Raw genomic sequence first — 14,053 nt, 5'->3', positions numbered from 1 at the left:
CCTTATAAGGTAAATCTACTGACACCAGTTGCTTGCACACATACCAATGTGCGTGCTTTGACAGTCTGACACACAGCTGTCTTTTCAGAGGATGTGGTTCATTGGTGGAGCATTTTTTTTTATTTTTGTGGCTAGCTACCTTTGAGAAACAGAAGCAGATGTAATCAACCTGTTCTCAAAACCTCCGTCATTCAACTCATCAGCATCCTGCCTGTCTGATCCACACACAGTCTGCAATAACAGGTTGCTGATGTGAAGCTGATTTCAGGAGGAAAAACACATGAAATGCATTCAAGAAATGAAGGGGGGAAAAATAAGGGAGATTTGAATGACAGATACACTGATTATGAAAAGCATTTAAAACTTAATGACCTGTCATTTCCTCCTCTTTAGTGACGTTTATCAGCAACTGTGTTACTGGAAGAGCAAGAATAGTGTGATTGCACTTCTGCTGACAATATCTAGTAAGCTATTTTCTCACAAATGGTGAGTTAAATAAATAATTAGCTAAAAAATAAAATAAAAATAAAAAAAGAACATTTAGTCCTGTTTTTATTTTGCACATTATGAAAAATTTAATAGAAATTAGAACTTTAAAAGAGACATTTCACCCAAAAATGAACATTTACTCAGCATTTAGTGGTTGCAAACCTTTATGGGCTTTTTAATTCTGTTGAACATAAGATATTTTGAAGAATGTTAAAAACCTGTAATTAACTTTCATAATAGGAAACGAATACAAATGGAGGCCAATGGTTACTGTTTTTCAACATTTTACAAAAAAATCTTTGTTTGTTTTCAAGATTCGGGTGAGCTGTTTCCCTTTAAAAGAGACCAAGAATCAAACTGTTTTGCATTTTTTTGGTCTTACAGTGAAAGTCTTTAGTTTCAAATAAATAAATAAAAAATGTTTATGTATATAGTGTTTTTACCATGCAGAATATGTTAACAAAAATAGAAAGTAAATTATCTATTGACCTTATTCTTCAATGCTGAAGTGTGCTCGTTTTTGCAATGATTTTAGAACTTCTGATTCAGTTGCCTATGGAAAAAAACGACTAGGAACAAGTAGTTTTCTGCAAACAAGTTTGTTCATGACTATAAAGACAAAGTAGAATACAAGCAGAAAACATCAGTTTGCAATATCAATCAGCATAACGAGTCGTTTTAACGTCTAAAAAATAATAAAAGTGAATGACACAGGAAAAAAAATAATTTCAAATAGCTGCACACGCTTGTACAAGAAGAATAAGGTCATTACCTTTACTTTTTCGGATCAACTAAAGCATTGATAAGCCAAATTAGTGATCCTTAATTTTAAACCTAAAGCTGTGAAGCTTCAGTAATGTCAGGTCTGGGTGTCTGACTAAACATCTTCTCCAATTTCGAAAAATTGAGCAGAAAATTACAAGGCAATGAAAAACAGTTTGATTTTGGCAAAGCTGCTGTGTGGTCAGAAAATAAAAGCTGCACTCACTTCTTTTTGTGAAGCGTTCGCATTTGACCTTTCACGAGAAGCAAACCCTAGAACACCACATTCTCACTCGGGACTTTATGCATTTCTTACTTCAATTTTGTGTGTGTGCATGCGTGTGTGTATTGTACTGGAACATTCACATACTGGGTTAAAAGAGAACTAGTTCAAACTGTGGTCTGTGGTTAGGCGTCCCAAAAGGTATTGAGAGAGATGCAAACTGCAGTGCAAACACAAGCAAGAGTTCTGAAAAAAAAATCCTGTTTTGATTTGCCCGCTGTGCCATTTCTTTGGGCCTGTAATTCTAATCTTCAAAAGCCCTGGGGACTGAATAACCAAATTACAGTGCGCAACGTCCAAGTCATCATAAAACACTTCAGGGTCAGGGCATGCTGCTACCAGAGCAGGGCAAGTAAGTAACGAGTTACATGTAATCTGGATTACGTAATCAGATTCCAATAGTCAAGTACTTGTAATTAGAGTAATTGGATTACATGGTTACACAAAATAACTTTTATATTTTTACATAAACCTTATGCTTTATGTTTGATGATTTTCTCTGACACGATCCTATGCACCTTTGCTGTTTTTAGGTAATGTACTATTAGATAAAAACATTAGTAAAATAAGCCGGATTTCTATTATGTAAAGTTTGATTTCTAAATTGACTTAATTTTAAGTTAATGTTTTAAAATCGTGAGATGTAACATATTTAGTGTTACTATTAGAAACAATGACAAAGATATATTAGTGGTACATTTTTTGAAATATTAACCGTTCATTTACCGCAATTAAAAAGTCAAGGCTCTTCTTGGTGATAAACAATGAAATAAAAATAAAAGAGACACGGTTGCCCAGTGGTTAGTACTGTCGCCTCACAGCAAAAAGAACGCTAGTTTGAGTCCCGGCTGGATCAGTTGTCATTTCTGTGTGGAGTTTGCATGTTCTCTTCGTGTTCGCATGGGTTTCCCCCCAGTCCAAAGACATGCGCTATAGGTGAATTAAATAAACTAAATTGGCCATAGTGTGTGTGTGTGAATGTGAGTGTACGGGCGTTTTCCAGTACTGGGTTGCAGCTAGAAGGGATGATGAATAAAAGGACTAAACCGAAAGAAAATGAATGAATGAATTATATATTATATTAATCAATTTTGCTATAATATATATATATATATATATATATATATATATATATATATATATATATATATATATATATTAAATGGTCGTATATATCGTAACTATATCGGCCGTCATCCTTGAATCAACCTCCATCATTGCAAGCTGCTCGCTTTTCTGTCTGTTCCACTGCTCTGTTGGTTAGATGTTTGCTCCAACTTTCTTTTGTAGTATAAAGCGCATCAAAACAGCCAATCTCCACCACAGGATGTCTAATCGCATCTTTGCATTGACTTGAAGTGTAAATCACTCGTGCTTCATCTGCATTTACTTACTGCACAAGCTGCAACACATTTTCCACCACTCTCACGTAATGGTCAAATAGTGAGGGGGCAGGTGAGACGAAATTTTTGCGAGAGACACTCAAATACATCACGTGCGCTGCGTATGCAATGTCTACAAGTCATATAAAACTACTAATTGCAAATCAAACTGAAATAAATATAATTTGATTATATGGTTTGGAATTGGATGTTTTATAAGATTATTTACGTTTTTTCACGATTAATTTGAGTTTAAAATATTGCATGATCGTGGAATCGTGAAAACCTAGGGGGTCTGATAAACATGGAATATAAAAAAAGATGTTATTTTGCTACAGACTACCATTTTTGTCATATGAATTGTACTTTGGAATAAAGTAACGGATTACGTTACTTACCCAGCTCTGGGATCTCATTTATTAATGTGGCGTACTCACAAAAGAGGGGTGGAGAGTACGCTACTTCCCAGGCAAAAGTTGTGATCAAGGTTTTTTTTTTTTAATTGATGGCCGAATGTGCGCCGCTGTAAGTTAATATTGACTGGTTGACATATTGATTGATTTTGTTGACCAAAATTTACATTGCAACAACATGCCAATTACTTCTCATTTGAGTATTAGTAGTCTGTCTGCTTAATATCTGCAGAATCTGCTCCTTCAACAGACATTTAACTGACTATAAGACACTTTTGGAAGTACACGTCAACTTACACTAACCCTAACCTAACAGTCTACTTATAATCTAATGAGAATTTGTTGGCATGTAGACGCAATGTACCTTAAGTAAAAAAAAAAAAAGCATTAAAGGGACCATTAAAATAAAGCGATACCAAATAAATAAATAAATTCTGGTGTACGTTCACATTTAGGAAGGTTTCTATGCACATTTTAAAAATCAGAGCCCTGGTCACAACACAACTAACCAAATGTGCATCTTACCACTCCAGGACGAGGATGATCTCCGAGGTGGTCTCGTAAACCTCATGCAGCCCCACCACATAAGGATTGGCCTCTGCCGACTCCAGAACCGCGATTTCATTGAGGATATCGCCTCGGCAGTCCTGACCCTTCCTCCTCTTTCGCAGGAACTTCGCTGCATGCTCCTTGCCGGTAGTTTTCTCCACACACTTCTTTACCACTGCAAATTTGCCCCTGCGTGCACACAAACATACACACACACACACATCAGAGATTTAACAAACAGATTGGGAAATGTTTGGGGAAGGAGAAACTTTAAACATAAACACTTAGAGTAATGATGTTGAAGCTGTTCTATTAAAGTAGAGTTCATATTAATCGTATATCTGACTGCTTGTGCTAAAATACAAAAGTGTATTACAAATAATATACAAATATATTTACAAATTAGACATTAACACAAGCATTCTTGTGCTGTGAAGTAATATATAAAATACTGATAATCGTGACAACCATGAGACCAGTGGTTCATACATATATAAATATATATATACATAAAGTAATTTTTAGCTTGAAAGAACTTCATTCGTTAAATATCAAGAGAACCAAACAGGAGAATCCAGTTCAAGAGTTAGCAATGCTAACACTCGCATGGTTTGAGAGTGTTTCAGACTGATAAGACACTGGCCTACTATTATTTAAAAAAAAATATCCGTCTTTTGACACACAGTGAATGAGTTTGATCTACTTTTACAAGAAAGCAATTTAACTGCCTTTATTTTTAATCATGTGTGGTGTTATTTAGACTATATCAGCCACTTATGGGACTTTTATTTTATTTTTATTTTTTTTGTCTCTTTTAAGTTGTATAGCTTTTATCCTCATGATTTGCCTTAAGGGGGAAAAGATTCTTTAAAAGCATATGGGTTTGGAACGGGACATGTGATCTACAAACATTAACTGAATAATTGCAATGATTGTTTTCCTTATGCACAGAAAGGATTGACTTCTGCATTGGGCTGATGATGATGATGATGAAGAAGAATATCCTTGCTTTCTTAAACCGTCAGTTTCACACTTGATCTTCCCTCCCTCTCGGTTTCACTTTTAATGAGAGTCTGACACTCATATGATAAGACTGACGGTTAGGGACCGTTTGAGGCTCGCTCTCTCCCTCTCATACAATGACACACACACAAACACACCAGAAACACACACAAATACACAATCATGAGCCATCACAAAAATCTACATGCACAAGTACAATACACATACAAACATTACAAACACAAAATTCCAATTCTACACAATCTCTCACACACCAAACACACACACACACACACACACACCATCCACAAATGCATATGGACAAGCACAAACACACTACATGCTCACACACACACACAAACATGATTAATGCTCACAATCCCACGCAAATATACAACATTTATACAAACACACGCACAAACCACATGGCCGCACGCACACACACACACACACACACACACACACACACACACGTGTAAATAATGTAATATCATTATAACAAATAAAATTAAAATCACACAATCCCAAGCACACACACATGCATATACAAACAACAAAACACAAATGCATTCACACCACGTGCATGCACACACATACACAATCAAACAAAAATACAATTAATGCACACAATCCCAACCTTACACACAATCTGAACACAAACACCAACCATGCATACAAACAAACAAACAATCAAACATACCCTCAATCCCAATTACATACATACACCATGTATACAAACACATGCACAAGCATGCACACAAACACACGCACAAGTGCGCACACAATCCCAAGTGGCGCGCACACACACACACACACACACACACACACACACACACACACACACACACACACACACACACACACACACACACCCAAATTTAAAATAATTAACACAATCCCAAGTGCATACACACACACTTTGAATTTTACAAATACCAACCATGCATACAAACAAACAAACACGCACACACACCACATGGGCGCGCACACACACAATTAAATAATTAATGCACACAATACCAAGCGCACAGACAAACAAACGCACACACACCAAACAAAATTAATGAACATAATTACAAGCACATACACACACACCGACAAACAACAAACACGTGCACACACATACATACACACAATAAAATCCATACAACTTGAATAGTCTCACACACACACACCATGCACACAAAAGCACATGCAACAGTCCACACACACCCCATGCACAAACACATATGGATAAGCACAAACACACCACATGCTCACACACACACACAAACAAACATGATTAATGCTCACAATTCTTTGCAAACAACAAACACGCAAATGCTGCACACAATCCCCATCTAACACACAATTAATGCACACAAGCGCGGGCACACACACACACACACACAAACAAACAAACAAACAAACAAACAAACATAAACAAACAAAATTAATGAACAATTCCTAAAACACACAAACACAATCAGAATCTTACAAACACCAGCCATGCACACAATCCTAATCTCACACAAAATCAATCCACACACACCCAAGCACAGAATCAGACCCCAGATGCTCTCTCTCTCACACACACACACACACAACAGAAACACACATGCACAAGCACATAAAATCAATACACACACAAAACTCAAATCACACACTCAGTGATTTCCTGCTTCCTCCTCCTCATCTGTCCTCTCAGCGCCTCATCGATCAGTCAAACACACACACACACACTGCGCCGCACACACAAAGAGCAGCCTGTCAGTGTGAACATTCTGCTGTCCCACAGCGAGAGGGACAAACGGCCCATCACCACACCTCCTCATAAAGAGACAGCAGAGAGAGAGAGAGAGTGTGTGTGTGTGTGTGTGTGTGTGTGTGTGTGTGTGTGTGTGTGTGTGCGCGTGTGTGTGTGTGTGTGTGTGTGTGGCCCAACACACAGACCACCCACTCGCCCAGCATCCTCCATTCAGACTCAATGGTGTCCCGTCCTGCCTCCGTCTCGTTCTGCTAATGACCGAACATGACACTTACAACAAAATACAGCCCCCCCGGTGACCTCTGCTCTGAACACTGCGCGTCTCCTCCAATCTGCGTCTCCATTAACGCCCTACTCACAGGTTTGACACCAACACGCAAGAAACACAGGTGGACAATAAAAGACTGCGGATGAGCGAGCTTCCAGTTGGACGTTTCCAAAGACCTGATGAAAAGGCCAAGTCATGCTGCAAGCTCCTTCCTGTGCTGACATGTGTTATGGATCAATTTTTGGTTAATCACTAAACTAAATGTAGTTGATCAAAGTAAAATAAATGCATATTAACACATACAAAAATAAACATTTCTAAGCTGACCAAATTACAAATCGACTAACAATAAATGTAAAAATAAATGTTAACTAATTTAATTTGCAAAAACCAATTTAAACTAAATATAAAATACAAATAACCTAAACAATTAAAACCATATATAGGTTATATTCATTATTATTATTTATTAATATTAATTTTACTTATTTTTTAATAAATTGGTAAAAATAGAGTGCGACACAGTGGCACAGTGGGTTGTGGATCGCTTTACAGCAAGGTTGCTGGTTTGAGCCCCGGCTCCTCCAGGTGCTCCGGTTTTCCCCACAATCCAAAAGACATGCACTATAGGTGAACTGAATAAGCTCAATTGGCCGTAGTGGATGCCTGTGAATGCAAAAGTGTATGGGTGTTTCCCAGTGTTGGGTTGCGGCTGGAAGGGCATTCGCGGTGTAAAACATGCTGGGTAAGTTGGCGGTTCATTCTGCTGTGGTGACCCTTGATTAATAAAGGGACTAAAGCCTGGTTTAAACATCTGCGTCGAGTGATCAGCGTGACCCTTGGCGCATGTTTTGCACATAGCCGTGCATTTCTACTTCTGCACTCTATTTGTGTTGTTCTGCAATAACACTTTAAAAATGCTAACTGGCATTAGATGTTTATGTTCCCCTGTTTCGAGTTTCTTCGCTGGTGTTTTGTTTGTTCTGAGTGCTACCTTAATTGTACAAGTAGCTAAAACTCACTCCTTTTGAGGCGGTACCCAGCAGACGTGCAGCAACAACTTTAATCATAAGGTAAACACAAAACAACAGTTTCCATCTAGAGCTCCATCACGGGACTCCATACATGTAAACACTCGTCCATCGGGCTTGCTCTCACATCTAAAGCAATTTCATCAAACTAATTAATATAAAAAAAAAGCACTAAGGAATAAAGGGTCAATTTTATTTAAAATATTTAAGCTAAAAATGAAATTTACTAAAATTTCAAAACTCATACAAAAATTTACACAAAACTGAAAAACAAAATACAATTAAATAAAACTAAAATGAAACAAAGCAATGTTAAAATAAACTAAAAATCATGCAAATATTACCTATAAATAGGCCCACACAAAATTTGTGCGCACAGAAATCGGCTGACTTCAGCTGATTTTTATCCCAGAGTTTATTTACTTGTGTAAATGTATATTTATTCAGTTGTTTTATTATTTCAGTAATATTATTGTCTAATATGAAAATGTTCATGTTTTATTTACAAAACAATTTGTAAAGTCATTTTCTATCTTTTAGTAAATGTATATATTAATAACTTGCATTGTTTACCATTTAAGTAGATTCAATTGGATTTGCATTGTAAACAAAGTTGAAAAGGTATTATTATTTTTAATACTCCCAAAATCATTATGCATAAATCTGCACATATTTACTACATTCTTGTGAAGAAATAGCAAAAATTCTGTCTGGTCGTACTCATAGATATAATATTTATTCATTCAATTCATTCATTCATTCATTTTCCTTTGGCGTGGTCCTTTTAGAGATGCTCCGATCGATTGGCCAGACATCAGTATCGGCCGATAATCACATTTTATGACTCAACCAGTGTACTCGCTTAACTGGCTGATCAAATGAACCGATTGTAAGTGCTTGTTTACGGGTTTACAAGCAGAGCAAGATGCAGTTCTCTAAACTTCAAATGTGCTCCAAACCTTTTCTTCATTGAGGCAAGTTTTATTCTTCTTTTATCATTTACAATGTTTCCAAATTGCATTGTTAGTCATTTTCATAATCATCTTCCTAAATTCATCTGTTTAATCTATTATAAAGCTGCTTCAGACCATGACGTGTCCACACTAAATGGTTATAAGAGACGTGCATTAGAGATTATATGCATTTATTCTTTTAGGAAAGGAGAAAAGCTCCATTTAAGTATCATACTTGGAGGTAAAATGTGTTTTATGCAATGTTACAGTTATATCAACCTTGAAGCATCAGAAGCAGTACTCTGTATCGGTCGATCAGGACGAGGAATTGTTACTTGGTATCGGATCCAAAAGTCCTGATCAGACCATGCCTAGTTCCTTTATTCATCTGGGGTCGCCACAGCGGAATGAACCGCCACCTTACCCTGCACATATTTTTACACAGCAGATACCCTCCCAGCTGCATACACTATGGCCAATTTAGTTTAATAGATACGATACAATCCATATAAACTAATATACGAGGGTGGTTTTTCATGGATTTTGTGTACAGAATAGATTGACTATATATTTTGGACAACATTACTATAAAAATATAAAACAACTTGTAACACCTACTAACTCTGTCATGTTTCCACATAAGCTCAGTTTTAATTTGACAAGGGCTTTCTTCATTCGCTCTTGGTGTTAACAATTCCCATGACTGTAAATTATGAAAGTCTCCCCGAAAGTTTCCAGGGGCGCAAGCCAAAGTGCTTCCACTGGCAGAGCTGGAGTGCTTTTCCTGCTGAACGTGAGTGCGGTTGGCAGGGTCGAGGTGAGGCGAGCACACATCCAGAAAATAGAGTTCACGTCCAGTACAAGAACTGTGTGTGCTGCTGCCAACACTCAGAACAAGACTGTTGTTCAGCAGTTCAACACGTGAGGAAATTATGGCAAACCAAAAGCATGTTTTGACTGGTGCAGACATTAAAAAGCTACACTTGCACTTATTCTTATTTACAAAAACAATCATAAAGTGTTGGAGTGAGGGGAGACGAGGTCAAAGGGCAGTAGCATAATTCTGCTAACCTCATTTTTCTCGTGTATTCATAGTGTGTGTAAAGAGTACACAGGAAAAAGCAATTAGTTGAACTCACTACTACTAAATAAATGAATAATTATACAAACTCAAAATAAGCCAACTTAACGGTTCCAAGTTACAAATGGCTTTTTTAAGTCAACTTGTCAATCTTATGGCAACGCACTGTAAAAAATGCTGGGTAATAAACAATCGATTTGTTTTGGGGAAACTTAAAGGAATTAGGTGAACTTATTTTTTTTTTATGTAAGTGGACTGAACATGAAACAATTAAGCTGTCCCAAAAAAAAAAACTCAAGTATTGTGGTAATATATTTTTTATTTAATGCCATGTCTGCAACCAAGGCTATTTTCATTGGCAAGAACATTTCAACAATAAATGTTAAATTAAAAACAACAAACAACTGAATACTGTAATTAAATAAGATTTTTAGCATTAAAAAATGATAAAAAATCCTGGTTTTACTTTGTTAAAAATGTCCTTAAGAGGTTCATTTCATAAGAAATCCTTGAGGAATCATTAAAAGCAGGATAGTCCAGTAAATGTGTTTTATAGAAAGGGGAATTGTGCTTGTGTCGTTTCAGCTCATATTAAATAATAAACAAGTTTGGGTATTTTAAGGATTTGTCAGTTTGCAAGGGCTTAAGAGATGCCATATAAATAAATAAAATAAATACTGATGCCCATTATTATTATTAAAATCATTTGCATGTTATTTGACCATCACTGAGAGACTATTGTTATTTTTATTGTTTTATTAAAATGTGTTTTACCCATTTTTATTGAAATTTTAGTTTTGAAAAACGTTACATTTTATAACATTTGTTTTTGGTATTTTAGCTACTTTATTGAATTGAAAGAAAATTTGCATTCAAAACTAGCAAAAACTATCCTTTTTATCCTATTTTATTACCAATTCAAATTTAAAAAATGCGTTATAGTTTTACTTTTTATGTAATCAACTACAAACACAAATTTAATCAATTAAGAGTTTATAAATAATCAATTTTATACAAAAACAGTTAGACAGAGAATTTAAATCGAATTTTCGAACTAAATAAAAATATTTTGGTCAACTACATTGTAAAAAAGCAGGGTTCCACACAATTCACTCATGTTGCCTCAACACAAGCCGATTACGCTAACTTAAATGTAAGTGGATCGAGCATAAAACAATTAAGTTCCCCCCAAAAAAAACTCGAGAATTCTGTTGCTTCAGCTCATTGCAAAAGTAGTTTGAAAAGCAGCAAAATAACTGAGTGTAGCTAAATTCAAATTAGTTAAAGCGTTGTTAATATATTCCTCCACTATAAGTTTATAGTCAAACTTATTTAGGAAAACCCTTTAAGCCTCAAAATGATCAATGAATAGGGTCAGCCTTAATCCACAACAATGACTTAGCACAGAGAGTGCAGGAAATGTACATTCATCACTGAAGATGACCCAAATACCATGCGGTTAGACTTCCTGTGTAAAAATCACACAGTCTTCTCTCCTCGACCGACTATCCGTCTACATCTCTCGGTTTCATTCTCAAGCCCAGATGGCAGAAACATGTCCTTTATTCACTCTTTGATGAGTCAAAGAACGGATAAACATTTAAAGAGCAAAAGCACGCACGTGTGCACGAACACACAAACACAGAACCAACTCAATCCGTTATTAAAGGGAAATCACACAGGCCCATTATTAAGCCAATGACTCCATCACAAGCACATCTGGCCTGTCTGCTACTGGTATGGCAGAGGATTCAGTCGGTATCCCACAATTCCTCACTCGGACCACCTCGAACAGGGGGAAATCGCTCAATTCTCGGCTGAACTCATGAACTTTATTAGCTTCCTGGGGATAAAAACGCAGATTACCAAAACAGGCGCAGTTCAAGAGGAGGGGTGAAATTTAACAAAAAAAAAAAATGCTGAAAACTTGAATGAATTTGATGGAAAGCTTCTGGAAAAAGTTGGAGTGATGATGCTGCTGCATGTGCTTGTGTTTGCTAAAAAAGTCAGGAGAGCACATTTTGCAGGTTGGAGCTCATTTTTGGATACTCCAGAGGAGCTTCAATAAGGATATGCTTAAAAATATCCTATAATCTCAAAGAACTAGGACACAGCAGCTCATGTAAAAACTTTCATAAACTGGGACGTCCTCTACACAAACTGCGCAGATATTCAAGTGAGAAACACTCCTGTTTTATGTGGTAAATTTCAGAGTTCCACACTTCTTTAGCTTCTTCATCACACAGTGTCCTTTTCCTCACTAGTGAGGACTTTCAGTTCAAGCTCCTTTGTTATGAATCAGAGGAATTCAAGAAATATGTGAAAGAATAAATGAGTGGAAATGGAAACGGAGCTAAATACTAAACAGATCTTGGATGGGATAAACAAACAAGATGTCTGGGAACAAACTTTGGATTTGATCTTGCTGAATAATACGGAAACTGCTGCTAAAGCTTTGTGTCAAATGAATGGAGTGCTGACAAGCGGGGCCAGATGGTTTGGCCATTCAGTAAGACGAGTGCGTTGAACGCGAGAGAAAGAGAGAGCGAGACACACACACACACACACAATGTATATTTTAGGCTGGAGACCATTGACTCAAAGTGCACATACATACAAGAAGATCTAGGCCAACAAGTCAGGCAGGCTAAGTTACAGAGAGCTAAAGAAATTTAAAGGGATAGTTCACCCAAAAATGACAATTTGTGAAGCATGTAGGGGAAATTTAAACAGATTTTAACTTCTGTGGAGTTTTTTTGTTGTTGTTGTTCCTATTATGGACTTTTATCCAACATTCTTGTTTACATCTTGTTTTGTGTTCAACAGAAGAAAGAAATTTATAACAATTTAGATTGTTTTTTGGTTAACTATCCCTTTAAATAGTGGATCTATCAATCCATCCATCCATCCATATATCTATCTGTCTGTCTGTCTGTCTGTCTGTCTGTCTAAATAAAGAAATGTTTGTTTTTTTCTGGTGGGTGTCAGAGGAAACCAAAAGCCTAGCTGACCCATGAATGTCTCTGCTGCTCATCTGTTTACAAGAAAAATGATGCCTGTCGATATATGATAAAAGGAAAGCAGGCTAAATGGATGAAATCAGATTAGGTTACACTGAAGGAATGCAAGACATTTGTGTGCCCGTGTCTTTCTGCCCTTCTAATCTCAACATCAAAATCCACCAACATCTGCATTCCTTCATTCCTCATTCAATTCGCCACTATGGGGAACAAATCAGATAGGCTGCATTAAAAAAACCAACAGCCTGTCTTTGTAACCTTTATTGAGGGGAAAGTTGACCCAAAAAAAAAAATATCATAATTTTCTCATCCTCCATTTGTTCACAACCTGCTTGAGTTTCTTTCTCCTGTTCAACACTCAGGAAGATATACAAAAAATAGGGGTTTTCAACAGTATTTTTTGTTCCTTATGGATGTAAATGTCTGCTTTTTTCCTTCAGAACATCTTGCTTTGTGCTCAACAGATGAAAGAAACTTTAGAAAAATGCACTTGAGTGAGTAAATGATGAAGAAAATGCTCATTTTTTGGTGAACTATTCCTTTAAAGACAAAACATGTGAGGATTTCAAGGCATGAGTGGCCCAAAATGAGACATTTTACAACCCACTCCACAAATTACCCATCAAATTGGGTTAAACGAGTCGGAACGACATTGTGAATTAAAATCCGGCAACTTGGAAAGCAAAGCTCACCTAAAGGCAGCAGAAACAGAGCATGTGTGCAGTTGTCAACAAGAACAGCATGAGTGTTTATGGCTAAATGAACACATCTGTTTGAGAGAAAACAAGTACTAGTGGTCAAGCGATACCATCTTGTCTATAATTAGTCAGCGGAGCATTAGAGAACAATGTCACGCCAAGCAGCGGCATATTCATCACGCATTGACCTCGTGCGGCTCTGAATTAACATGGTTTAAATTCTTTTGCTTTACTTGAGAGAGACCACAGAGGATTCAAGCCTGTTTTTCAGGCACATCATGGCCATGGAAAATGGCATAAGGTTGAAGAATGTTTACAGAGTTCACTTTTTATTAATTCATCTTGCTGAATCGAATCTTTTGAATCAATTCACTG

The 14,053-nt window shown here is 36.6% G+C and overlaps 1 protein-coding gene across 2 annotated transcripts in view; it reads right to left on the bottom strand.

Annotated features, from left to right (window-relative positions):
- The window catches only part of stk17al (serine/threonine kinase 17a like), a 30,923-nt gene that overhangs the window by 13,948 nt on the left and 2,922 nt on the right, over positions 1-14,053 (bottom strand). For both annotated transcript variants that reach the window (NM_001077729.1, XM_017354592.4), the window contains 1 exon segment: positions 3,855-4,067. In NM_001077729.1, the coding sequence (NP_001071197.1) occupies positions 3,855-4,067 (213 nt within the window).

The sequence above is a fragment of the Danio rerio genome, chromosome 3, assembly GCF_049306965.1.
Source record: "Danio rerio strain Tuebingen ecotype United States chromosome 3, GRCz12tu, whole genome shotgun sequence".
Classification (NCBI taxonomy): Eukaryota; Metazoa; Chordata; class Actinopteri; order Cypriniformes; family Danionidae; genus Danio; species Danio rerio.
Note: the sequence above shows the minus strand (reverse complement) of the source record. Positions and strands in the feature narration are given on the sequence as shown.